Source organism: Eptatretus burgeri, chromosome 6, assembly GCF_056783735.1.
Source record: "Eptatretus burgeri isolate ZD-2024b chromosome 6, Ebu_testis_v1, whole genome shotgun sequence".
Lineage (NCBI taxonomy): Eukaryota > Metazoa > Chordata > Myxini > Myxiniformes > Myxinidae > Eptatretus > Eptatretus burgeri.
In genome coordinates, this window is record NC_140966.1 from 26,441,228 (window position 1) to 26,468,314 (window position 27,087).

General features: G+C 40.9%; 1 protein-coding gene across 5 annotated transcripts in view; it reads right to left on the reverse strand.

Annotated features, from left to right (window-relative positions):
* The window catches only part of LOC147024427 (tubby protein-like), a 109,330-nt gene that overhangs the window by 941 nt on the left and 81,302 nt on the right, over nt 1-27,087 (reverse strand). For 2 of the 5 annotated variants that reach the window (XM_085884364.1, XM_085884366.1), the window contains 11 exons: nt 25,834-25,996; nt 24,599-24,727; nt 23,628-23,774; nt 23,261-23,443; nt 23,039-23,121; nt 21,583-21,768; nt 13,792-13,904; nt 12,404-12,515; nt 12,098-12,196; nt 5,341-5,512; nt 1-3,208 (listed from right to left, as the gene is read on the reverse strand). The exon at nt 1-3,208 is cut by the window's left edge and continues 941 nt beyond it. In XM_085884364.1, the coding sequence (XP_085740490.1) occupies nt 3,075-3,208; nt 5,341-5,512; nt 12,098-12,196; nt 12,404-12,515; nt 13,792-13,904; nt 21,583-21,768; nt 23,039-23,121; nt 23,261-23,443; nt 23,628-23,774; nt 24,599-24,727; nt 25,834-25,996 (1,521 nt within the window). In that variant the 3' untranslated portion in view covers nt 1-3,074. Of the gene's footprint in view, nt 3,209-5,340; nt 5,513-11,694; nt 12,197-12,403; nt 12,516-13,791; nt 13,905-21,582; nt 21,769-23,038; nt 23,122-23,260; nt 23,444-23,627; nt 23,775-24,598; nt 24,728-25,833; nt 25,997-27,087 lie in introns of those variants that run through there. The other 3 variants (XM_085884365.1, XM_085884367.1, XM_085884368.1) reach the window with 3 other exon arrangements.

Below are 27,087 nucleotides of genomic sequence, written 5' to 3' on the forward strand. Positions count from 1 at the left end.
TGGACGGGAAGCTCAGTTTAACGTTCATCCGAGGGTCAGTACACACATTCATGATTGCCAGCCCATGGCATTTCTATCTAATGAATAGTGATCTCCTTGTCAATGGTTTGTTACAAGGAGTGTAAACTAATATTTTTCTCCATCTTTCTTTCCCAACAATGCTTTCACTAAACAATCACCATTGTCTTATTTTACTATTTGATGTTAGACCACGATTTACTGACCAAACATTTGTGCAGTTACGTCATCCAAATGTGAAATGCATTTAATGTAAAGGATAGAAATGGTTAAAGAAACAATAAACATGTGAACAGTCAAATTACACCGTACCGTATACAAGGACGTTTATCAAACAGAACTGTTGACTCAAAGTCTGTTATTTTTTTTTTTTAAACCTTTCTGCTCAAATATGAACCCACATTTTGAAACCTGATGTCACGTCATAAACTGAACATGCATCTGCAATGCACAGGAAGATGATGAATGAAATCAAGGTGATGGAATGTGTCACAGTGAATGTGGCGGCGTTCACTCTTGCGTCATCAACGGACAATAAAAAAAGGCAAGCAAATAATTGCAGAATGTATTGAGGCAACAATGCTTGCATAGTCAAATAAACCTGGTTTACTCTGAAAAGTAAAATTTGTAAAATTGTTTTGTTCTCTTCCCTTCTCATGGTACTGTTTTTCACTATTGTATTGACACACACACACACACACACACACACACACACACACACACACACACACACACACACACACACACACACACACACACACGAAAAGAACAAACATATTGCACAAAATTGTTGGCCGATCAAAAAGAAGAAGCAACATACAAAAAAAGATAACAAATAAATAAGCAGTGAAACATAATTAGAAGCTGGCCATTTCCTGAGACAATTTGTCCATGGGAATCCCAGGAGAGATGGGGCAATTAAGACTTTCATGTCATGTTTACCAGGAAAACAACACATATTGTGATGTTTGTTGTCAAGAGGGCAATAGATGGTTAACCCCTCCTAGCAGCTGCTCACCAGTTGGCCTGTGCCGGATGCAGGAATTTGGTGAATGTCTGTGGCTGAGATTTCTGGAAGACCTCTGGCATGGATCGGTCGGTGGGTGTGGGGCAGCGATTGGGGAAAAAGTCCCCACTCCATTTTGTTTCGGGAGGATGCAGAGAGTGCGGAGACAGCCCCTGTCACAGATGGCAAAGCACAGAAAGGTGGTTGTTTTGTGCCAGTGGTGGGTTTCTCGGCTGCGGTGCGGTTTGATCCTGCCGGTTGTGTGTTTTCCAGCCACTATCTGTTCCAGCTGCTGAGTCCTCTCCCACTGGCGACCTTCACCTGCAGCCGCCGTGTCTTGCTTCCCACCTGATGCTGCCATGTGCTTTACTACCACCTGGTTGTGCGAGCGATCGAGTGTTTGGTACCCAAGGGGAGATGTCGTGATTTGGGGGGTTTTGTTGTGTTAATTTTTGTGGTTTATCTAGTCCTGTTGGGAATAAGCTAATTATTTATTTTGCGAGGAAAAATTTGCCCTGTGTTGCCACCATTTTGTCGCAACAACATCTGGGGTGTGTTCCGTTATCCAGCGGCTTGCTTGCCAATGGAACACAACCACTTTGCAAGCCGCTTGGCAAGTGGAGCAGAGTTGCTTCGTGAGCAGTCAGTGAGAACACCTCCGTGTGTTCGCAAGATGGCCGCCGTAGCCAAATTCAAAACGATTGGAGGCTATTTGTTCAATTTTACCATCACGGAGGACGATATAAAAACGTGGATTTCACATTTTCATTGTTGCTTCTAATGTTCATCCAAATTCATGAAAATCTACAAATATTCAAAGCCCTTCACCCCTTTCCCTAAAATGCACTGCGGCAGGTGCACCGATAATTTTGGCAAGGGGCTCCCCCTTCAAACCACCAATTCATTTCTCCTTCTTTCCCTCTTTCTGATACCCTCTATAGCCACTACTAACAATTTATTCCTTCGGGGGAAGTTCGGGGGAACAGCTTGTCACAAGAGGATCAAGCAAAACTGAAAACGACTGCCGCTCCTGGTTCACTTTGTCTCCATGGCGAGTCAAATTATTTAAACTTTTTTCAGAAATGGCGCAGGAATAGCCCCATCCGTTCACAGGCCTGTGGAAATCGCTGTGGCCTGTGACGAAAGCTTGAGTTCTGCGATCTTTGGAGTTGAGTCTCCGGCGTGCAACATGTGGCCCGCGGGTGTGGTTGCATCTTGTCTGGATGCTTCTGTCTACGCAACAATCAATCTATTGGCATGAATCACATGTTTTCCATATTACATTGCAAAAACATCAACATAATTTCCAGTGTTTTAAATTTTGGGCTTTAAAAATAAGTCAAAAACCCTAATTTGCTCAAAAATAAAATAAAAAATAAAAATTTGTAGTTGAGAAGCATTCAGCTCTACTAAATGGTCTAACTCACCATAAGTTGAGGAGGCATCCATCCATCCATCAGGACCAGACTCTGTGCAGAGCATTAGTGCTGCCTAAGCAGTCTCCTTGGCTGTTGGACACAATCCTTGATGGGTCACCACTCCAACACAGGATACCAGGAAGCTGGTACTCATTTTTCCGACCTCAGGATGACAAGCAGAGTCAGCCCTACCTGGTATTAATTCAACAGCCAAGGGGGATTTGAACTCAGGATCCTAGGATCCCAAGCCCACCACCCCTAACCATAAAGCCAACACCAGGCACATCGGAGGCATCCGTTAAGTGGAAAGCCTTGAAGTTATTGTGTGAAATGGCATGCAATGTCAACAGCTTCTGGAAAATTATGGAGATTAACTTTTTGAGGAGATAATGCTCGCATGTGAACCAAAACTCAAGAGCAATTTTTGTGTGAAGGAAGATTTTTTTTTTTTTTACAAATGAACCCCAAGTGGTCGATCGTGCGGAGAACCTGATTCAAGTCAACTCCAATGATAATGAGGTGATCTTTCCTGGGATTCACATGGATGAATAGAATCATTGCATAGCCAGCTTAACATGAGACACCGTACAAAATATGTATTCTGTTTACTGGAGGATCCCATGAGTCCCGTGCTATTCGCAGGCCAGTTTGCTGTCAAAGCTTGAAAGGACGATTGCAAACGCTTGCAGAGCACACATTGGGTAGTTGTAGTCCATGTTGAAAACATCCTCAGCAACTTTTCCAAACTGCATGACTATGTAGTCGGCTGTGGATCAGAAGAGGAGCGAGGGATAACGTCAGGCAGACGGTATAATTTGCTAAGTACCATTGCATGTATTATTGTAGTTTTCCAACCTGTAAGCTCAGCACCTCATGTCCTTTTTCTGCAATTGAGACATTCTATCTTACATGGTTACGTGAACTTCAACAGAATTCCTTTTGATCCCCAAGTGGGAAACCGACTGCACATGCCTTGTGAGCAAATCTTCTCAAATACTCTGTAAATCATGGATCATGAATTGTCAAAAAAAAGCTTTACTTTTATAGGAAGGAACAGACACTATTTTGTTAAATAAGCACAACAAAATTTGAATGATAACTTCAAGAAATGACCAATGAAAACCCCTCGTGGCCAAATCACAAATACCAAGCTCTTCAATTGCTTCAGCTGCAAATGCTGTTCCTTCAAATACTATGGGAACCAATTTCAATAAAGTAGCTTATAAAGTACAGTGTTGTGATTCTGTCCACGCATCAGAGCGTATATCCCAAAAAACCTATTTATTTGGCTCGAGTAGACCTTTGGGGTCTTATAAATGCCCGGTTGTCATTCTCTGAAGGGTTACATCATGTTGGATGTCGCCCATTGCTGAATCGTTGGTGGAAATACACACAAGTTTTGCACCTGGCCGATCAAATAGATGAGCTGCTTAATTTGATCTTCCAGCTTTCGGACCTCGTCCTCATCTTTCTTCATTCTTTGCGAGTCCTTGTCACCATGGGGCCTGGAACCACTGTGTCATTTCTACCATCTGCTCAACATCTTTGGACAGTCTCACTCTATCACTGAAGGTAATCATCCAGCAGTCCATGGCAGTTTGGATCCTCATTTTACCTACGATTCCTCCTGAAACCTTACACCACTTGTTTAAGTGCTCCATTGCTTGGTCTGTTGAAATTTTGTTGATCCCGTAGATTCATTCACAACAAAGTTTCCTGCCCCGGAACTCTTCATTCACGAGTGGTACTGTCTGTTCTCGCTGCAGCACATACAACAGGTGCAGTAGATTACACCCCATCGTGAGTAGTTGGTATGGTCATATGTCATCATTTTCGCTATCGGCTCAGATTAATAGAAGAAGGGTCTGCACCGTGTTAATATAGTGCTTCCAGAACACGAATGTTGCATTACATTCTCTTCAAAGAACTCTTCGATGTCCGTGATCGTATCATTGGAGTTGTGAACGAAAGCTTTCACTGCTTCTGGAGTGCCATAGTGGTTATTTTATTACCTCCAACACCGAAGGTGAAGGAGGTTATGTTTTCACCCCCTTTCTATCTGTTTGTCTGTGTACAGGATATCTAAAAAAAAGTTGTGGACGGATTCGGATGAAACTTGGTGGACACGGGTGCGTGACAAGGAAGAAGTGATTCAATTTTGGTGAAAATCCAGATCCGTATCCAACTACTAGAATTTTTAAAGTGATTCTTCACCTTCACCGATATGGCACTGTATGGCATGATTTTTCAAAAATTGTATTGGGCATTATATGTTCTCGTGGATCAGGCATTACGTGGTGGAGGTATGCGCTCTACCGAGTGCCCTTCTAGTTTGAAGTGTGTGACAAGAATGAGTGCCTGTCGACAACTTGGATCCTGCATTTTCTTTTGCTGTTGTGCCAGACTTGGAAGTTGCGGAAGAGTATATTCCATGTGGCTTCCGTGGTGAGTTTGTGAGCACAGACTGCTCGGCTCCAAGTTTTACCTTGCATAATTTGATCGGCAACACGCTCACTGTACAAGTCAGCTTGAACCCAAATATCAGTGAGGCCAGATTGAGCAAAGTGACATCCAAGAAGACCCAAGTATGACGCTGCATGTGAAAAATATATTTGAAATGAAAATGGGCAGCAGTACAGTTTGTGTTTACTTGCATACGTCATAGAAATAACTCCAAAGTGCATTGAAAATATCAATAATAATAAATATTGTACTATGAATAGGTCTTATTCAGCACGTGCTGCTTTTGTTTGTTCATCATATATCATGTTTCAAATAACAGTTACATGATAGTCTCATTCAACATACCAATTGTGCAGCCAGGGTTGTTTTTAAAGGCAAACACTAGGCTGCTGCCCCTGAAAATTCCCCCCTCTGTCCCACTTTTATGGCACCTACGATCACTGCTGTGTACAATCTGAAAGTTCTTCACAGATGCCTGGGTTACCCTCCCATGGAAGTTTAGGACGTAAGATTGCGTCTCCTCATTCCATATCGGAGCCTTATTGTGCAATTCAATAAGTCCCTCCATGGAACGACACTGCCAACGTGTCAGTAGTGACTCGCTCTCCTGTTGGAAAGAGGCGGAAAAGATCCAAAATATGAATAAATGATTCATTGCATGAATAAAACACATTTTCCTGCTCAAACACCAAGTTTATTCAATGTGAGATACCAACCATCCTTATGACTGAAACTCTGTCATTGTTTTGAAGTCTTCAAAGTTATTCGATATTCCCTTTACAATAAATGTTTCATATTCAATTGAGAAACTTACCCCAAGGTTCATATTGAGCTATATCCAGCTTTATCGACAAAGAAATATTAAAAAAAAATAACATTGTTTAACCTCACAATATTTGGGCAATCCATTCTTTCAAACTTCAAAGTGAAATTTTGCTAAAACTTTTGAGAAAATTAATTTTCGATTTTCAATCAGCTTGACATTCTTTCCACCGATACAAGGACCGCAAAAACTTGTCTGAAATAATTTTCATCATTTGACAATCAGCCCGAATCATTGCCATGAAAATGCTATATTACGCCATAGAATGTTTCTGCTTGCAACAAACTTTCCAAAACAAAGCATTGGCATGAGTTGAATCTTCACAAAAAAGGTACAAGGCAATATTAGTGTCACTTTTTGACATAATTCTCATGAAAAGATGTAAAAAGAAAAGAGTAAGTCATCAAAAAAAATATTTTCCTCATGTGGTGGTGGTTGTATGGCAGCTAAGCTGCCGGGGTAGCTATCATTTCTTGAAGCGCAACTGTGTCGCTGATGTAGTGCCCCTCTACCAGTACACACACTGGAACTGGTACTCATTTCACCGATCTCGGAACGATGACAGGCTGAGTCAACCCCCTGGTGTATTAATTAAGCGGCTGACAGGGCTTGAACTCAGGACCCTAGGATCCCAAGCCGCCACCCTAACTACTGAGCAAACACCAGGCTTTTTGCTCATGTGATTAAAGGCAGGTGTTAAATGTCATGCTGGATTGTATTACTGTACTTGCGTCTGGCATTGAGATTCAGGTTCCTTCTTTTTATTGTTTCAACAATAATCTCTGTAGCTGTGGAGGAAATCTGGGAAGGGTTTGATACAGCATAACACTAACCTTGTGTAGGCCTTCTTGGTTGCTTTATGCAGCAGATTCGGCGAGAGGAGCATGGGAAGTGTTAATTTATTTATACTAGTACGTGGCCGTAAAAAAAAAAAAAATTTTTTCATAAATAAATATTCAAACCGCGAGCAAGAAACAACAACCACACAGGCTGTTTCTTCGCTCTCATGTCCCCGTACATCCGTGGCCCAGACGTTCGCATATCGCAGTTACGATTATTCGCAATTTAGTTTTAATGGCCAATTATTCAATTAGCGACAACGTATTTTGCCTTTTCGCAATGTCGTCGCAAGGAAAAACAAAAAGAGAAGAGAAGAGAGAGAAAAAAAAATTTTACTTCCTGGTTTGGAGCATACCAGCTCACTCTGATGTTACCGAAATTTATGCACCGTCTCAAATGAAAACGATCATAACTTGGGGCATTGTGTTTATCTATAAATTCGCATAAGAAATCGAGAAATTATTAGAATACACGAAGTCATCACTCTCCGGAAGTCCGTACGTTGTAACCCGTAATGGGGAACGTGGCAGAGCTTCCCTTCCCCCATCGGTCACGCCCACGCAACAACGTGTCTTGTCATTGGTTTGGTAAATAAATGGCCATAACTTGGGAGGCACTTGTCCGATTAATATCAAACCTTGAAAAGGCACATACTCAGGGCCCCAGCAATATGCCTGGCAAGTTTCAATCAGATCGGACCAGTGGTTGTCGAGAAACAGCGGTCACACACACACACACACACACACACACACACACACACACACACACACACACACACACACACACACACACACACACACACACACACACACACACACACACACACACACACATTGCTGGAATTATAGATAGATAATCCTAGCCACCTGGGTTGAGTTGATTAGGTGAGAGCTGATTGGCTATTCCCTCCATTCACAGGTGAGAGATGTGGGTGGCTCTTTCTTTATGATTTATATATTGACTGCTTTTGACATTTGCACGTGGTACATGCTTGGGAGTCTCATTGGTATGCATTAATCTGCACTGTCGCTGATGATTCGCTAATAAGCAATGAAACTGGTCCGGTAGCTGATATGAGGGTGTGTGGAGCATTGGGATTCTCATGTGTGTACTCTGTGTGAATGTCTTTATAGCTGTGGAGGAACTCTGGGGAGGGTTTAAAACAGCACAGCACTTACCTTACGTAGGCCTTCTTGGTTGCTTTATGCAGAAGTTTCGGTCAGAGGAGCATGGGAGGTATTCATATGTCTTTTCATGTGTGTGTGTATATATATATATATATATATATATATATATATATATATATATATATATATATATATATATATATATATATATATATATATATATATATTATGTGTGTATATGTACAACGACAATAAGAAAAAAATAGTAGTAAAATCATAAAGGGATGAACTCTCAAAAAACACAACCCAACAATGGAGGAATGACACCACATTGACATACAATATTGATGATTGACATACCACATTGATGCTAGGATATGACACCACACTCCTCTTATGAATTTCACCTTTGGTGCGATGACCGTTGGTACAATGTTTTAATGATAATTATGATGTCATAGGTCACGTGTTGTGGCAGCGAAGTTGGAAAAACGGAAAAACTTTTGACCTCTGTTTCTCTGAAACCGCACCAAGGGAAAAATTTTTAACTTGGCACATGGAAAGTACTCCTCCTGGGGAATAAGTGTGATTTTTCTATGACATCATAGGTGCCTTCGTTATGACGGCAAAAATGCATATGTAGAATGCTACATCTGATCAGTATGAAAAGCTTTGAGGGTCATCTTGGGATAAAATGGTCCACAAATTTTTTTTTGATGATGTTATCGGTCACGTGATTCAGCAGCCACATATATATATATATATATATATATATATATATATATATATATATATATATATATATATATATATATATATATATATATATATATATATATATATATATATATATATATATTTTTTTTTACTTCAAAAATCTCTTTCTTCGAAATGTCTGAACAGATCGAGGTGAAACTTTACAAGTATGACCACCTATCCATGGGAAACAAAAGGTTCACACATATGACATCATCGGCCATATGGTTTGGCAGCCATCTTGGATTTACCCTGAAACATAAAAATCTTCTTCTCCAGAACCGCTGGACAGATCGAGGGGAAACTTCACATAAATGTTCACCAAGTCATGTGTGTGCAAGGTTGTTAAGGAAGAATTGAAAAGTCACATGGTTTTGCAGCCATATTGGATTCAAGAAAAATATTAAATAATGTTTTCTCTGTAACCCTTTAATCAATTGATATGAAACTTCACAATTCTGATATAGTGGTGATGGGGAATGCATGTTTTAAATTTCGACTTGATCGGACACAAATGGTCTGGCAGCCAGAATTATTTAATATTTTGATCTGGGTTGTTTTTTTTTTTTTAATGTTTTTTTGAATAAGGCTCACTTGACTGTGCCTGGATTGATTTGAGGGTAGAAGAGTAGCAGTTAAAATGCTCGTTCTATCCAGGTTCCTCCTGATGACTTCATCTTTGCTTTTTGCTTGTTTGGGTTCCTTCTGATTACTCCAGTGCAAAATTGTACCAATTTGCTCTTCCATTTTAATTTGAATTGATTTTATTTTAATCCCATTCGAAATTCAATTGAATAATATAAAAAAATGTCATGGGTCTGGGTCAGGTGTCCAATCAAAGCGGGGTTGCATCAAAGCAGAACGTCTTGGTACCCGGTCATCACTGCCTGCAGTTACAAAGTGGCAGTTTTAATGATGTCTCTTATCAATTACGTAACACACCAGTACACAAACGCCACACAAAATACACCACACAAAACTACACAAACACCACACAACATGCCACACAAAACACCACACAAAACAAGTCCTAGTGAGGGTCTGCAGTCTCTTATTGCTCTTTTTCTTGTTTCAGTTGATTTGGGTGATGGATTGAATATGTATCACTTTCGAAAAGGTTCTGACCAGCATCCATATACACACACACACACACACACACACACACACACACACACACACACACACACACACACACACACACACACACACACACACACACACACGGACCCTGATATTCGCTAGGGATACATTCCAGGAAAACCCCATGAATGTTGAAACCGCAAATGTGGATGCATTGTTTCAATGCAAAATGGGGGTTAGGTTCCTGGGATTTCCCGACCCTCAAAAAATCCGTGAATGTTTTGTAGAATCTTGCAAAAATGCAGGAAAATGCTGTGGAAATAGACAAAAAACCGTGAATGTCAGGATAAATTTCATGAGTGTCGGAGTAAAATCGGCAGCTGATAATAGATGTGGTGAACGATGTCATTGTGTAATTAGTCAGTATGTTGCTCGCTGCTAATTATACGAATAGATATGCTGAACATTTCCATTCTTTAACTCACAGGACATGACGTCTTTCCTATCTGCAAGCAGATTATGCTGAGCTTTTTTAAAATGTAACAGCTCAGATGGTGTTGTTTTAGCAAGATGGTGATTTATACTAAGATGTGCTGAATTGTTTCTCACAGGACATGACGTCTTTCCTATCCACAGGTGCATTATGCTGAGTGTTTTTTTATCCTGTGAAGTTTATCCTGTGAAGCTGCAATACACGTACAGGAAGCAGGTCATGTTCGCGGCTCTTGGAAGATGTGTTTTTTTGCGTATGTATAGTATTGTACTGTACATACATCCAGCTGCTTTGTGCATGGCTTGTGGAAGACATGTTTACCTCTGTCACCAAAGGTGAAGGAGGTTATGTTTTCGCCCCTCTCTGTCTGTCTGTATCTGTTTGTCTGTCTGTCTGTGTGCAGGATATCTCAAAAACTTGCGGACAGATCCAGATGAAATATGGTGAGCAGGTTGGGTGTGTGAGGATTTATATTTCTGGTCATTGAATTCAACCAGCCAATGATTTTTGAGGTCAACATACATGGACCAAAAGGTTAACAGAGGCCCAATGTCAACAACTCAGGTGGTATTTATAAAATCCTCAATTTTCATCCGATTGACTTGAAATTTGAAGAGGATTTATATTTCAGGTCATTAAATTCAACCAGCCAAATATTTTTGAGGTCAACATTGACCAAAAGGTCAACATTGGCTCAAGGTCAACTACTCAGGAGGTATTTTGAAAATCCTCAATTTTCATCTCATTGACTTGAAATTTGAAGAGGATTTGCATGTTTGGTCAATGAATTCAACCACCAATTTTTTTTGAGGTCCAATTTGTTTTATGGATTTTGCAAGTGTCGTGCTCTGCATAAAGTCTTCTTGTCTGTTTGTTTGTCTTTTTGTTTGTTTGTATGCAGGATATCTCTAAAGGTTGAGGACGGATCCAGATGAAATTTTGTGGCTAGTTTGAATGTGTGACAAGGACGAACTGATTAAATTTTGGTGAAGATCCGGATTCGGATCCGACTACGAGAATTTTAAAAATGATTCTTCACCATTGGGAGATGGGGCCAAAAACAATATGTAGCATGATATCTCAAACAGTTGTGGACGGATTCGGATGAAACTTGGTGGACATGTTGGGTGTGTGGCAGGACGAAGTGTTTCTATTCTGGTGAAGATCCAGATCCGGATCTGGATACGAGAATTATTTAATTCCCAAAGTGATTCTTCACCATTTTGAGATAGGGCCAAAAACGATATACAGCATAGAATGATACTTCAAAAACTTATCGGGCCCGATATGTTCTCCTGGATCAGGCATTGTGTGGCGAAGGTATGTGCTCTGCCGAGTGCCCTACTAGTTTATTTATATTTTCATTTATGGATGTTTTCTGACGATTCTATGAATTTTTCCTGCGTACTGGCTTTGATGTCCACCAGCACGCAAAATTTCAGCTTTCTACGTCACATGGAAGGTACCGATCTTTAATATCAGTCAGTGAGTCATTGAGTGAGTCAGTCAGTGGATAGAAACAGCTTTATATATTAGAAATACTACAACGTGAGTACATCTAATAAGTTCATACGACAGCACGTGTATGTCTATTAAGTACATTCTACAATGTAAATTTAATTTTAAGTACATTCTACAATATTAAGTACATTCTACAATAGACCAGTAGTCTATTACGTACATAATATAATGCAGTTATTGCTGTGAAGGCGCTCTTGCGACATCTAAGTGGCAAACGGCCTTCAACCCCCAAATTACAGCGATATCAAATGAGTCAGTTATTTAGCTTCAGCAAAGATTGTACTCCACTTCAAATTCGCCTTCTCTTTTTTCACCCGACAACAACACAGCGATGATTACATTTTTGATGTTAGTTGCATCGATATCCTCCAATATATCAACCTTTCAAAGGAAATTAGCTCAACGAATATAGGGTAATGCAAACAAAATGGCGTCAATCAACGAATAAGTAACAATGATGCACATAAGCTCCCGATATGCAGGGATTTTAAATTAAATTAACTTGAGTAAAAAGGCTGCCTTGTGTTTAAAGTTGTCAATGGAATTATTTACATTTTGAGGGCGTACAGGTGCACGCTTAAGCTCAGTGGTCATTCCCGGGACAATAATCGTCATACGCCGTGGGCCTTTGAACCCCAACACATTCGTTTCCTGCAAAATCAACACACCGCGCAGGGTATAGACATAGCACAGCAACTACGAATTACCAACTTTTATGATCAATTTCTGATTGTCTTCGTGCAACCATTTGCCAGTGAAACACACATTGGAAAAAGTGATGTTGAAATCAACTGGGTGTGAAGTGGTGGTGGAAATAATAAGATGCACAACCATCAAAATAAAGCTCGGATGACTCACGTAGTAAATGGCAGCCAGCTCCTGCCGCAATTCCTTCTTATTTGAAGGTCCAAACTTGTCCAGGCTCAGACCATTGTCAAAAATTGTGAACTTGGTCCCCATGAGGTTCGATCTATTCCAGAGAGATTATAAGGTCAAGGTTTGAAATTTGGCCAAAAATAGTTAAATGCATAACCGAGCAACCATTTCTGTTTTAACTGTAGCTTTCTTCTGTTAATGCTATTTTTCAAGAAGGATCCTTTAAAAAGTTTCGATAATAAGATGATTTTCCAAAATGAAATCCCTGATGTTTTGGGAAATGCATATTGAACTGGTGCAATTCAATGACGAAGTCAGCCCACTGGTTACATCATCACTGAGGTGCAGCTGTGACGCTGAGCTAGTGTCCTGCCCATTTAGGGGAATAATTTGTACTTTTGCCAGAGTGCCAGTGACAATTGGCTACTTTTAGCGAAAGACAGTGTGGAGGATCTTTAATGTCCACCAGATAATACGAGCAAACATGTCCTCAGATTAGTGTCAATGAGAAGAATGGCATGCTTATTGATACAACACTGTGTGCAAAGCACTAGTCCAACAGTTTATAGTCCAGTCGATAATGAAACTCTGACGAGGCAGCTCAAAGGCAAGTGCGCTCCGACCGCTCCTCATGTGCCATCCTGTTGGACATCTCAGATGATGTCGTCTTCTGAATAATGTATGTGTTTCGTCGACCTTCTGGGAAGGCAATGGTAAATCACCCAGGATAATGCTTGCAAACAAACTGCCTCGGCAGCACCAATGCTCCGTGAAGAGTATGGCGCATCAAATAGCAAAATTTAGTATGGTACATCAAGTAACAAAAATGCGTCCGTTTTTGAAAATATTGCAATAAATGAATGAGACCTATTCGATCCCATAATCATTAAAAGTGATGGTAAGAAATATCTGATCTGCTTTACGCTACCCACTGATATAAGTATCATTGGGTCACCATGGTGCTTCAAGACACTGCAGGGACTTAAAGAAGCATGGTGGCCGATCAAGAAGATTTGTACTTTGACAAATCACTCATTTGGCATTTTGCAAGAATTTTATCAAACTACGAACTGAAAAGAATCTCAATATTTAACTTGGACGGCATTGATAAGTGAGACAAACATGTTATAGCAATTGGGATGTACAAAATCCATGATTTAATGTGGTTCTTCAACTGTTCTCTTCACTTGGCGAGATTTTAATAACAAGTGAAGAGCTGCATTTTGAAATGTCTCCAAGTGAAGACAACCAGTTTGTTAGTCAGATTAAACCACGGTTGATAACAGAGAGAATCTACCGATGGCCATAGTCGGAGCCTTTCCAAAAGCACAATATATTAATATTTAGAGCATGATATCATGTGTACACACCGCAGTTTGCCCACAAAGCTATCTCCATCTCGTGAGAGGTCCACTGGATCTGTTGCAATCAAGTAGTTTGAAGTTTTGCTTCTTTTTCTTTTTCGGCCAGACAATAAGAAAATCTGAAATTAGAAAAAATCAATTTTTTATTTCATGCTTATGTTCGGGGTGCACTCGGAGCAATATCTCATCTAATAAGCGCTATTTTCTGTTGAAGGAGTTGGTACTGCTGAAACAATTATCTGGGAATACTTTGAGTGGTTTGCCACTGCCTTCCAAGCAGAATTCCAGCAGAGGAATAAAAAATTTGGCCAAAGTCCTGGCACCTAAAAGACAACTCTTTTTCAAAAGCATTGTTTTATCTCGGATGTTAACAAGCGATTGCAGGGCACAAAAAAAAAAAGCGACAAATATTTGAGGCAATTCTGTTTTCACGATATTAACTTACTTCACCAAAATGGACATCGAATAAAACCATGGGATTAAAAGGTTAGGTTTATGCATTCCACAAAATCATACTTTCTTAACTCCTCAAATGGCCCAAGTGCTGGATATAATTTTCATCAATAAGATGCATCCTGTTAAATTCAGAAGAGGATCATAATTATTATTTGTGTAAATATAGCCGAGGCTCATGGAGGAGCTACAACACAGGACCATAACAAAACGAAACCAGAACAGCACTCGGTAGAGCACATACCTCTGCTAGGATGAACATTTTACATTTTATCCCAATGATTGTCCGAATCCGTCCATAACTATTTGAGATATCCTTCTCACAGAGAGACAACCAAACATAAACCCAAACAGGTGGCCAAAGTAAAGAACAGCAGGAAGAGGGTGGCAGAGGAACATACAAACGGAAGGGTTTTGGGACAAAATTAGAGGGAGACTTGAAACGATAGTGGAAGAATGAGAGCATGCGGAGGACACCGGAGGTGAAGAAAATGGTGCTTATTGGCATTATTGAAAAACTTTTGCATGACTGATCATTTGAGAGGAACTACGTACAGAGGAAATCCCTCGATGTAGTGAAATATAATTTGATCCCTCAATGTAATGATCACACTTACACTGTTCTCATTCAACCTTTGGGATGTCAAAAAATTGTACTTTATGTTGCACTATTTTTACTCTTAGGCAATATAACATTATATTTAAATGGGAAAAAGTTGTTTTGTAGAAATTTACAACAGAATGAAGGAAGAGGTTAACAATTAAACTACTCAAATGAATGGTGCATGGACTGTAAATGCTGTAACACAGATAATCAGGACACAGTGAAGAATCCAGCATTAATTATTCACCAGATCAACTTTTGATAATAAATCAACTCTTTAAGAGTATCATTAGCTAATGGATGGAAAGAAACTTTCCCCATAAATTAGGATTTATAGGTCTAAAAAGTGGGCATGTTTTGGGGGAGGGGAAGTGGTTCTAATTATTGTGGGAGGGAATTAATGGGAGATATAAAGTAATACTACCAGAATATTTCTTAAGTAAAGCTCAACAATATATGTGTGTGTGTGTGTGTATATATATATATATATATATATATATATATATATATATATATATATATATATATATATATATATATATATATATATATATATATATATATATATATATATATATATGATGGGAAGAGGAGCATGCAGGTGGTGGACAAGATGGATGCAGAAGCAAACTCTGAGGGAGGAAAAACTGGGAATTTGGGGGTTCGTGTGGGTGATTTAATGGGGGTCGAAAATATTATGGTTTTAGATGGGGGATGATAGATGTTGGTGAATAGCTGTCAAGAAGCCCTGGAGGGAAGAATGAGATTAAAGAGGATGTGGAAGTTGGTTCCACAGGTGGAGGAAACGAGCGGAGGTGAGCTCTGGATTTTGAGAGTTTCACCAGAAGGGGGTTGATGGTGGACTGCAGCATGTTCCCTGCAAAAACCTGAGGGGGGGAGGGGGCACACAGAGGGCAAAGGATACAGACCAGAAAGTTGGTGGTAGAAGACAGAAAGACCACTGACCTGTCTGCAATGTAAAGTGATATGTCCATGGACTCGGCTTCATCACAGAAGATTCCAATGATCTTAAGCTGAGCAAAGTGTGAGACAGGGGCACCAGACCAGAGAGGAGAGCAGTACTCCATCAAGCTATGGATGAAGGCCTTGTAGGTGGATAAGCATTTAGGTGTACCAAGGGAGGACTTTGCATGATGGAGGATATCAAATCAGCGAATGGCCCTGGAGGCCAACTTTGACATGTGGTTTGCCCAGGAAAGATCATGCCTGATAGTGACACCCAAGAATGTGAGTGACTGAACTTCTTCAAGAGGGAGAGAGAGAGAGAGAGAGAGAGAGAGAGAGAGAGAGAGAGAGAGGAGAGAGAGAGAGAGAGAGAAAGAGAAAGAAAATGGGAGAATGGGAGAGAATGGGAATGGGAATGGGATTTGCCAGGATTGAAAGGTACATATTCCAAGTGTTTGACCAGCTTGTGATTTTATCAAGGTCTGAAAAGATGAATAGATGAAGAGGCTGCTTCTTGTGTATCTGAAGGATGGACAAGGGAGGTCACAGCAGAGGGGGGAATCCTGAGCCAAAAGATAAAGAGGATTTTCCAGAGAGTCAGAGAGATTTTAGATTAAGATTACGAATAGGACTGGACCCAGAACACTGTGTTGGGTACTCCAGCCTTGACAGGAGAGGAGATGAAAGGATTCCATTGAGTGCCAGACATTGGCTACAAGAGTCGAGGAAGTGAGTAACCCAAGAATGCAGTTGGCCTTCGATGCCATGTTTGGAGAGCAAGGTGGGATGCCAGACTGTATTGACAGCATGAGATATGTATAGACACAGCCCTGATCTTACGTCTGACATTGAGGGCTTCCATCCATTGTTGGGAGAGCAGAAGCAGCATGATCAAGACAGAATTGACCAGGAGTGAATCCGAATTGATGATCTGAGATGATGTCGTTTGAGAAACAGAAGGTTTTCATATCAACTGTGATGATGGATTCCATGACCTTACTGAAGATTTGAAGTAAGCTGATAGAGCTGTCATTAAGGGGATTGTTTTTTGTACCTCTTTATGTAATGCACTGATGTTGGCTCATTTAAAAGCAGATGGAAGATGACCCATGGCAAATAGCAGGGAGAAAAGGGCAGAGAGAGAGAGAGAGAGAGAGAGAGAGAGAGAGAGAGAGAGAGAGAGAGAGAGAGAGAGAGAGAGAGAGAGAGAGAGGGAGGAAGTGCAAGAGCAACAGAGCAGGTATTTAGGACACGTGAGCTGATGCCGTCGAGTTCAGTTGCAGAATCAGTCGAGAGTTGCCACAAACCTTTCCACCTCAGGTGAAAAAGACCCAGAGTCTCGGGGAAGTTGGGTGCGACTGGGTAGGTGGGTACAGAGAGAGAGAGAGGGATTGGTGATACTGTGTTTGTAAGCAAACACAGAATTGAGGGATTCGGCCTTCTCACGACCGGAGTCGGCTGTGGTGCCACTTGAAGTGAGTGAAGGGATGGAGGGGGAGCATACTCCGGAGACAGACTTAACAAGGCATCACCAGGTGTTAGAAGAGGGAGACATGTTTGAAAGTTCAGAACATGGTATTTAACAAGAACATGGTCTTAGGAGTTGTTTCTTGACAGAAGAGGAGCAGAAGAGGGTGGAAGGAAAGTTCGTCATTACCAGGTCCAGGAGGGAGGACAAAAAGTTGCAGAGATCCGAGTTGAAAGATTTACAAATCCAGTCAGACTCAGAGTCACAGAGGGCTTTGCTTCAAACTCATGGCATGTTGTTGTTGAGCTTACACCAAACTGGAAAGCCCATTCCTCCAAAAAACTACTTGTAATTAATTACTTGATGGTTTTCTGTCCAGAAGTATTCAGAAATTTCCTGAACTCTCACGATCTTTCCACATCTTAAAGTCTGTAAAGTCTGTAAATGTAAATTAAACTGTAATATAACGTCATGTTTTGACTCTACTCAGTTTATGGAATAAACATCTCACCTTAACAAACATTACACAGTCAAATGTCATCAACAATTTTGTACATATTAAATTATATATATATATATATATATATATATATATATATATATATATATATATATATATATATATATATATATATATATGTGTGTGTTAATGTTGCACTAAACTGATCGACTGCCCAGCAGTCACTTGAAAATCATTAGTGACAATGGCACAACACATGGACAAACACGGCAACATTAAAGAGGAATGCTGAAGCATATAAATATATATAATTTTTTTTAAAAGATTAATCTCGAGGGGAGGTGAGGACAGGGGGGGTACCAAAGGAAGAGTCTGCACTGTGTTCCAGATACTATAGGTATGCCCCTACCTTCTAAGCATACAATGTCTGCAGCTTCAGTAGTAACCTAAATGAAGAGATCAGTTCCATTAGAATGGGAACATCGAATATTGGTGGTTCACAATGTTCAGGATGTGGGAGGACGTGAAGGAGTGAAGGGTGGAGGAGGATGTGAAGGAGCCAAGGGTGTAGGAGGATGTGGTTGTAAAAGCTGACGGGGTGACAAGCTGAGTTGGGCAGGAAGATGTGGAGTGCGAGATGGGATAAAGTAGATTTTCTGTCGCAAATTCATGGGTTCATTATTCAACAATCCTCGTGGTTGAATGATTGAATTAGAGAACGTCATTTGGAACATCGGGATTACGGTACATAATTCCATCAGGAGAGTCAATTGGATCTCTGGGGCCTTGCTGAGACTGCCTTATGATTATATCTTGTCTCAAAAAAAAAACTGTGTATTGAAAAGATGCTTTGAAAGTCTTCAAAAAAATAGGTCCTATGAGCTGGTAATATGACCAGATAAATCCTTCTTCTTATTTTGAATGCAACACATGGCTGCAGGGAGCATCATTTACTGGGGGTGCAACCGTGTTGTTGATGCCTCTCCCCCCCCCCCCTTGGAGGTTAGAGCAGAATTTGAAATTTGGCCAGAGTGCCAGCGATAGTTCACCTACTCTTCTTGAAGGTACAATGGGATTTTTGACATCCATAAACTCCTGTTGGCAGATGGGAAGCCCAGTTTACCTTCCTTCTGAGAGGAGGTGCACACATTGATGAATCGCTCTGCCTGTGACAAGATAAACCCTGAAAATCTATATTATCAAAGGAGCCGCATCTGTCTGTTTGTTTGTCGTGTTATAACTTGAGAACGGATTAACGGATTTCAATGAATCCAATGAAGAAATAAACAAATGGTTTATGCATGGGTATACATGGGTACACATGGCGAAACTGCAAACGCCAACTTGCGACGCTGGTTATCCCTGCACGGAGGGCAGGATCTCCCAGGAATCCTTTTTGTTCTTGCCCCATAGATTAGCCATTGCGGCAAAGATTGCTCTTCCCATCAGCAAAGTGACGGGTCTTGCATGCAAGTATGTACTGCAGTATTTGGTAACACAACCAACATACAGTGCCTTAAGAAAGTCTACACCCCCTTTCAAATTTTTCACCTTTTGTTGCCTTATTGCCTGGAATTAAATTACATTATATCAGACTTTTTCCACCTATATTTTCACAACTTCCAAGTGAAAAACAAATTCTACAGATTTCAAAAAAGTAATTAAAAATACAAAACCAGAATATCTTGGTTGGATTAATGTCCACCCCCCCCCTGAGTTAATACTTGGTGGAAGCACCTTTCACAGCAATGACTGCTGAGTCTGTTGGGAAAGGTCTCTACCAACCTTGCACACCTTGATTGGGCATTATTTGCCCATTCTTCTGTACAAAACTGTTCATGCTCAGTCAAGTTGTGTGGCGACCGTTGATGGACAGCAATCTTCAAGTCATGCCACAGATTTTCGATTGGATTTATGTCGAGGCTCTGACTGGGGCACTCAAGGACATTTATCTTTTTGTTCCTTAGCCATGCCGGTGTAGCTTTGGCTGTGTGCTTCAGGTCGTTGTCTTGCTGAAAGGTGAACTTCCATCCCAATTTCAGCTTTCTTGCAGAGGGCAGCAGGTTTTCCTCTTGGATTTTTCTGTATTTTGCTCCATCCATTTTCCCTTCTTTCCTGACAAGTGCCCCAGTCCCTGCTGATGAGAAACATCCCCATAACATGATGCTGCCACCCCAATGCTTCACAGTAGGGATGGTGTTGTTTGCATGGTGTGCTGTGTTGGGTTTGCACCAAACGTAATTTTTTGCATTTCGGTTAAAAATTCCATCTGCTTTCGTCAGACCACCAAACGTTTTGCCACATGGCTTCAGAATCTCCAGAGTGTTTTTCTGCATGCCTCAAACGGGACTCAAGGTGGGCTTTTTGAGTAATGGCTTCCTTCTTGCCACCCTACTCTACAGGCCAGACTTGTGGAGTGCTTGGGATATTGCTGTCACATGCACACAGTGACCAGCCTTTGCCATAAAGGTGTGTAGCTCTTTCAAAGTTGCCATTTGCCTCTTGGTGGCCTCTCTGATCGGTCTCCTTCTTGCTTGGTCATTCAATCTGGAGGGACCTCCTGATCTCGGCAGGGTCTTGGTGGTACCATACGCCTCCCACTTATTAATGATCGTCTTGACTGTGCTCCAAGAGATATTCAAGACCTTTGAAATATTTTTACAGTCATCCCCTGATCTCTGCCTTTCCACGACTTTATTCCAGAGATCCTTTTAAAGCTCCTTGGTGCTCATGGTTGAGTTTTTGCTGTGAAATGCACTACCCAGCAGAGGAAACCTACAGGAATATCTGATATTATTCTGAAATAATCAGAATCACTACAATTTAACAAAGGTGGAGGCAAATTAACTTAGTTTGTGATTTTGAAGGTGATTGGTTACGCCTGAGATAATTTACAATTGCTATGATAAAGGGGGTGGACACTTATCCAACCAAGATATTCTAGTTTTGTATTTTTAATTTATTTCCTGAAATTTGTATAATTCGTTTTTCACTTGGAAGTTGTGGGTTACGATGTGTAAATAAAGGTTTAAAAAGTCTGGTTTAATGCAATTTAATTCCAGGCTATTTTGAGGCAACAAACGGTTTATATATTTAAGGGAATATACCTGACTATAAAAGAAACCCGCAGCGCACACATGAAATTAACCCATTAGACAAAGGGGAGAGATTCTAACTATCCACATATACTTAACTAAATAACTAAACTTTGGGTCAACTGTTTGTGTGAATGCGAATGGTTTCCAGATTCGTAACAATACGATCAAACAGACACATTTATGTGTTATTACTCACTCACTTGGATTCTGTGCAGGGTGAAAACAAGAAACGATTAACAAGTATATAGCAGCAAAAATTGTCACGCATGACGGGACTCAGGTGGCTCATAAAAGAACCCTCATAAAATGTCGCGGCACGTCAAATCTCACGGCACTGTGGCACAGACCAAGCTCCAAACGAAGCCCCGCCAAAATTGGTGATTTCCAGCTTCATTTCCACCCATCTTCGCTCTTTAATTACGCAATGATGATGCAGTATGCAGTGCCCCATGTGGGTTTGTGTTGGACTTTAGAACTTGGCCAGGTGTGCCAGTGATCATTTCTATTCTTTATTGAAAGACACTTGGGATCTTTCACGTCTCTGGTCGAGTCGGTGCTTGGAGATGGGTATCCAGCTAAATGTCCCATCCAATGGATGGTCCAATTTTTGGTGCAATTCCCTACCTGTGAAGAACTATTTGAACAGTTTATAGCGAGCCGAAGACTCGAACTTTGACAAGACACATCAAAGGCGAGTGCACCTGTTGAATATCTCCAACAAAGTATCCCAATCAGCAAGATAGCCCACCTTCCTCCCATCTTGGCGTTCCATGTGCATGAAGTATGTGGGATACATCCCCCTGTCCATGCCTTTTTTGTCTCGTATGATGCGGCACATTATGGTGACTCCCTGAGGTGCAGGCCGCAATGCAAATTCGTCCAGCTCTCCCAGATCTATGGGTGGTGTTCCTCTCGGAGCAACAGCACCTGCTTCCTGAAGGGTACATTACACAGTAAAGCTATTACATACATGGTGCCAAGCGGCTACCTACATATTATACAGTATATGGGAAAAAAAAGGTTGTATATTTGACTTCCTACTTCTTCTTCTTACTTTCTGCCATATTTACTTCTCCTTCCTTCCCTCCTATTACTGTTCTCTCCCCTCCAATTCCATCCCCTTTCACACCCTCTGAAACTCTCCTATCTCTTATTTTTGGCCCCACTCCACCTTATCTAGACTATAAAGAGAAAGGGGGTCTATGTTTGTCATGCGTAACCTCAGATATCACCATGAGTAGGGAATTATAATTGACAAGATGGCGTATTTCATGGTTCGGTCGATGTTTTCAGAAACTTGAATGAAGAAAAAAAAAAAACTCACCAAAAGTGGTTTTTGACAACCTTTTTCATGCACCATTCGCATCGCATCCTAAAATGCAATGGCGAATCGAAACTGTTTATTAATTAGGAATTATTGAAATGTACCTTTTAGACGTTGACACCCTTTCAACCTTTAGACCCATTTTAGACTTTTTTCAGGCCTCTTTAAACCCAAAAGACCCTTTTTTGTCCCTTCCAGTTAAAGGTCAAGGTAAAATGGCCGTCTGAAAAAAAAGAACACTTTTTTTTTTGTCATCGCTCAATTCTGTCAATGCGGAATCTCAAAGAGCACTTTGCCTTCCAAGACGTTCTTGCATCATAAGATCAGACCTGCATTGAAGTCATGCATCTGATATTTGATGAGTGTCCTTAACCTACTTTTTTCGGATTGTAATCTCATCAACAAAAAAAAAACTACTTTTCCATCACAACTTGAATAATTATCCTCCATGATATGCTCTCGTGATGTTGACTTTTATGGATAGATTGTAGATGGTGACATTTTTTCGAAAGTTACACTCCATCCCTAAATGTTCAATGTCAAGTTCATATGGTAGCCTGAAAAGGCAGGTATCCAGTTCATTTCGAAATGTCAAGGAAGAGTTTGCTGTGAGGCAACTAGACAGGTTGTCATTGGTTCACACATACACACACACACACACACACACACACACACACACACACACACACACATCCACATACACACACACACACACACACACACACACACACACACACACACACACACACACACACACACACATACACACACACAATCAGTGGCTCGGAGGTAAATCTCACGTCATAGGAGCACATTTCAATATTTTCCTAATCGATCCCATCACACACCTTTGATGCTTGTCCAACATTTCAAAACTTACTCTGTCTTGCTTGCTGCTGGTTGTTTGTGTTTCTCCCAACTCTTCATCCTGCTCTGGCACTCCCTCTCCTTTGTTTTTTTGCCCTGGACAAAGCACAGACATGAAGTATCGGGTATATTTCTGCTGTCACGTAAAACAAAACGTTGAGAAGGTCAACATTGAAACCTTTGGCTTAACAACTTTTTTGGTGAGCCAAGCCACCTCATCATGAACCTAGCCAACCTTTCCGCTTGATTTTTCTTTCCGTTTTGCTTTGGTCACCACCTGCAGGATCACGTATATCCTCGCCTGATTCTTTTTCCCAAGCAGCGTGTGCCTGGAAGAGTTCCTGCGGGGTTTTCTTGGCAGGTTTGGAGGTGAACGCACATGCTTCTGGACTGTCAGCCTGTGCAGGGGGTGTACTTGCTATTGGGATGCAAAAAAAAAAAAAAAGCCCAAATTTTGGTTCAGTCAAAGCCAAGTGGATAAGATATCGATTGGAGAACAAAAAAGCGAGAGAAATCATAAATGGGAAGCAATGTTGCAGCATGAGGGTTGATATATTTCACAAGTATTCATGTTTCGGCTATGACATCATGCATCATACTACCTTGCTGACCTTTTTTGTGTTTTGTTTTTTTCCCCGTTCTCTCCATTCCGAAGCCAGCTGTGCTTTCACTGGTTTCCTTTTTTCTAGAGGGTGCTTTTTGTCGAGCTTGAGGGACCTCTCGAGTCTGATCCTCAATGACTTCATGTTCTAAAGTGGACATACACTCACAGTGTTGTGATGGAACACTCATAGCAGATTCATAAATTCATGAAGTCGTTAATTATTTAAAGAAGAATAGGAAATGGTGAAATTGTGTTTTTTTTTTTTTTTTTTTTAGATCTTCCCACCCAACCCATTTCTCTGGGTCATTCACCATCTCAAAAATCCCTCTAAACTGACTCCTTAATCCCACCCACTCCTTGCAACTTCCTACCCACTTGTTCTTCTAGCATCCCTTTTCTCTACTATTCTCGTGCTTGCCTTCCCCCCGAGAATGAAGAATGCAGATCTGAGCAACTGACCCATAACTGTTGGGATTGAGATTGAAGAAAGATTTCGGAAGGTGTCCTCTATGATGACTATGAAGAGTAGCGGAGTTATTGCTGGCTCTGTGGCCAAATTCCAAATTTCTGCTCCAAACTTTAGGGGGCACTGTGTTAACAGCGCAGCCACATGCTCCAGCAAATGATGCTACCTGCAGCTATGCACTGCATATGAAAGCAAAGAAGAAGAATAAATCACCAAAACCTTTTCAAAAAAACCATTAAAGCATGAGCTGTAGAAATAATTCTGAGCTTGCCAATAAGAATATATATATATATATATATATATATATATATATATATATATATATATATATATATATATATATATATATATATATATATATATATATATTGTGCCGGAGTAATCCTCAGGTAAGTATAATGTTTGCTTTGGAAACAAAAAGGTAAAAGAACCCTTCTTCTCATTCATTTCCAGCTCTGCTTTGCATGAGAGGGCATAAATCATAATGCGTGTGCAAATCTGACCTTCGTTTTTTTCAACCGGTTTCTTTTTTACAACTCTGTTTTTTTTCTTTGTTTCCAAAGCCGGCATATCTGCATCTTCCCTTTTCTTCCTTATCCTGCTGTTTGTCCGTGTCTCTGCATTTTGCTTTCCTGTTGGTTTGCCATTGTGATTCGGTGGGAAGCAGCAAAGCAGCCATGCAAAGAGCAATCAGGCAGAACCACTCATGAGTGGTTGGAAATACAGGAGGGAAAACAAATTTAATGCATTCAGGGAATAGTTAAAAACACAAGACAGCACCAATAATGGGTCATCTTTTCAACACTTGCTTTTGACATTACGCAAGTTTTATCGAAATAGAACTTAAAACGGCTGATAGCTATGAGTAATGCTCCAGTCACATTTGGCTCGGCGGCCGTAGGGTCTAAAAAATGTACGGCCACTAGCAATTATAGGGCGGCCGCAGTATTTCCACGGTCAAACAATGTGGCGGTCACATATGTTTTTATTTTTTGGGTAGCCGCACGGCGTATTTATAAATTGTGGAGACCGAAAACGTGGGGGTGCCGTACGGTCTTTGATTTGATGTCGCACGGTGAACTAAGGGCGTCCCTGTGGCGGCCATATAATTTTCAAGGCAGACGCAAGGTATCCTCAAGGTGCCCTCAAGACGACCGCAGGGGGGCCCTAAGGCGAACGTGGAAATAGTGCGGCCGCCGTAATTTTTTGGGGGTTGACAAAATTCATTTTTCATTGATAAGAGCCTACGGAAAACGCACGAATAACACAAGCCCACCGTACGCCCTACGTACGGTCGACGTGGAACACATCTACGTCATGGCTACGGCTTGTCGAAATGCTACGGCCAACCTAGAAATGAAAAGTTATAACTCCACGCTATAATTCCACGGAGACCCCTACGGCCTGTAAAAGATAGCCATACGGCGTAGGGCCACCCTGAGGCCACCTCAGAAACTCTGCAGCCGCCGCATGTTTCTGTCAATTCAGGGTGGGTACGGCCGGCGTATCCTAGCCGTAGAGCAAATGTGACTCATGCTTAAGCTTGATGATTCTGTCAAAGCAGCTTCGACTCTAAAAATATGCATCATAGGAGAGAGAAAAGTAACTCCATCAATTTCAACTTACTGGCGAAAGCCCCTACTTCATGCGAGCAAAAACAAAAAAAGCAACCCAGAACTTAAGAATACATCTTCATGTGTAAGAAGTGCAAGCATTGCCAACAATTCTGCAGAGTTACCTCTGGGTGCACCATTTTCTGCTCCTTCCGTTACATCCACAAGTGGTGTTTGTTCATCACAACGCTGGACGCGGCGAGGTCTAGTCATTTTGGAATCCGCACTGGGCTGCACCAGGATTGGTTCTTGTCGTTTCTTGTGCTGCTTTTGATCTTGGAGGGTGTGCTATGTTGGGAGAAATAGAATATTACAAGGATATGCAAGGAGCTTTGGTGCAGGAAGAGGCCATTTGACAATTTGCAATTCTTGTTAAAGCCAACACGACACCGACCCCCACAAACCATCAACCGCTCACACACAAGCTACTGACAAGTTCTGCCAATATCTCTGTATCCTCTATCTCCATAACTTGCAGGTACCTATTTAATTTAAATTTAAACCTTTCTACTCTTTCTGGCCATGACCTTTCCAGGGAGACCATTCCATGCATTAACTACTCTAGGAGTGAAAGACCTTTGCCTTACCACCATCTTAACTCTCCTCTCCGTTACTCTCAGGCTATAGCACCTGGTCCTATATCAATTTTGTTTAAAAACTCTTCTGCCCTTATTTTGTCTATACCCTTCATTATCTTAAACATCTCAATTATATCCACTAATAATCACATCCTTTCTCACGTATAAAGTCCTGTCTCCTTCAGCCACTTCTCAAAGCTTAGTCTAATTAGCGACAGAATCAATCTATTAGCCCTGCACCATATCCTCTCTATCTCAGCTATGTATATATTTCCTGAGATATAGTGACCAAAAACTGCACACAATATTTGAGATGAGGCCTCATTAAATTATTATACAGTGTTAACACCACCTCTTTTGATTTATAATTTATCTCCCTACGAATACAACTGAAAACATTGCTTGCTTTACCTATATCTGCCTGATACTGTGTTGTCTGCTTTCTCCCCCCCCCCCATATACATTACCACCCCCAGCTCCTTCTCCTGTATGACATGCTCAAAGTTGTTGCTCCCTTGCATCATGTAGTCTCTTTTCATAATTATTACCCATCCCCAGCACCTTGCATATCTTTATGTTAAACCGTATCTGGCAATCTATTGCCTAATCATAGAGTACAGTGGTACTCCATATAGAGAGATGATAAGGGGGAAAAAATGGCTGCCCATTCAAATGTGTATGCAATGATATGCTTTTCAACTACTCGAGAGTGAAGTCATGAGCATTTAAGACCCATACCTTTTATTCTCGAGCGTTTTCTGGACTACCGATGCCAGAATACATCGTTAAAGTACCACGTAG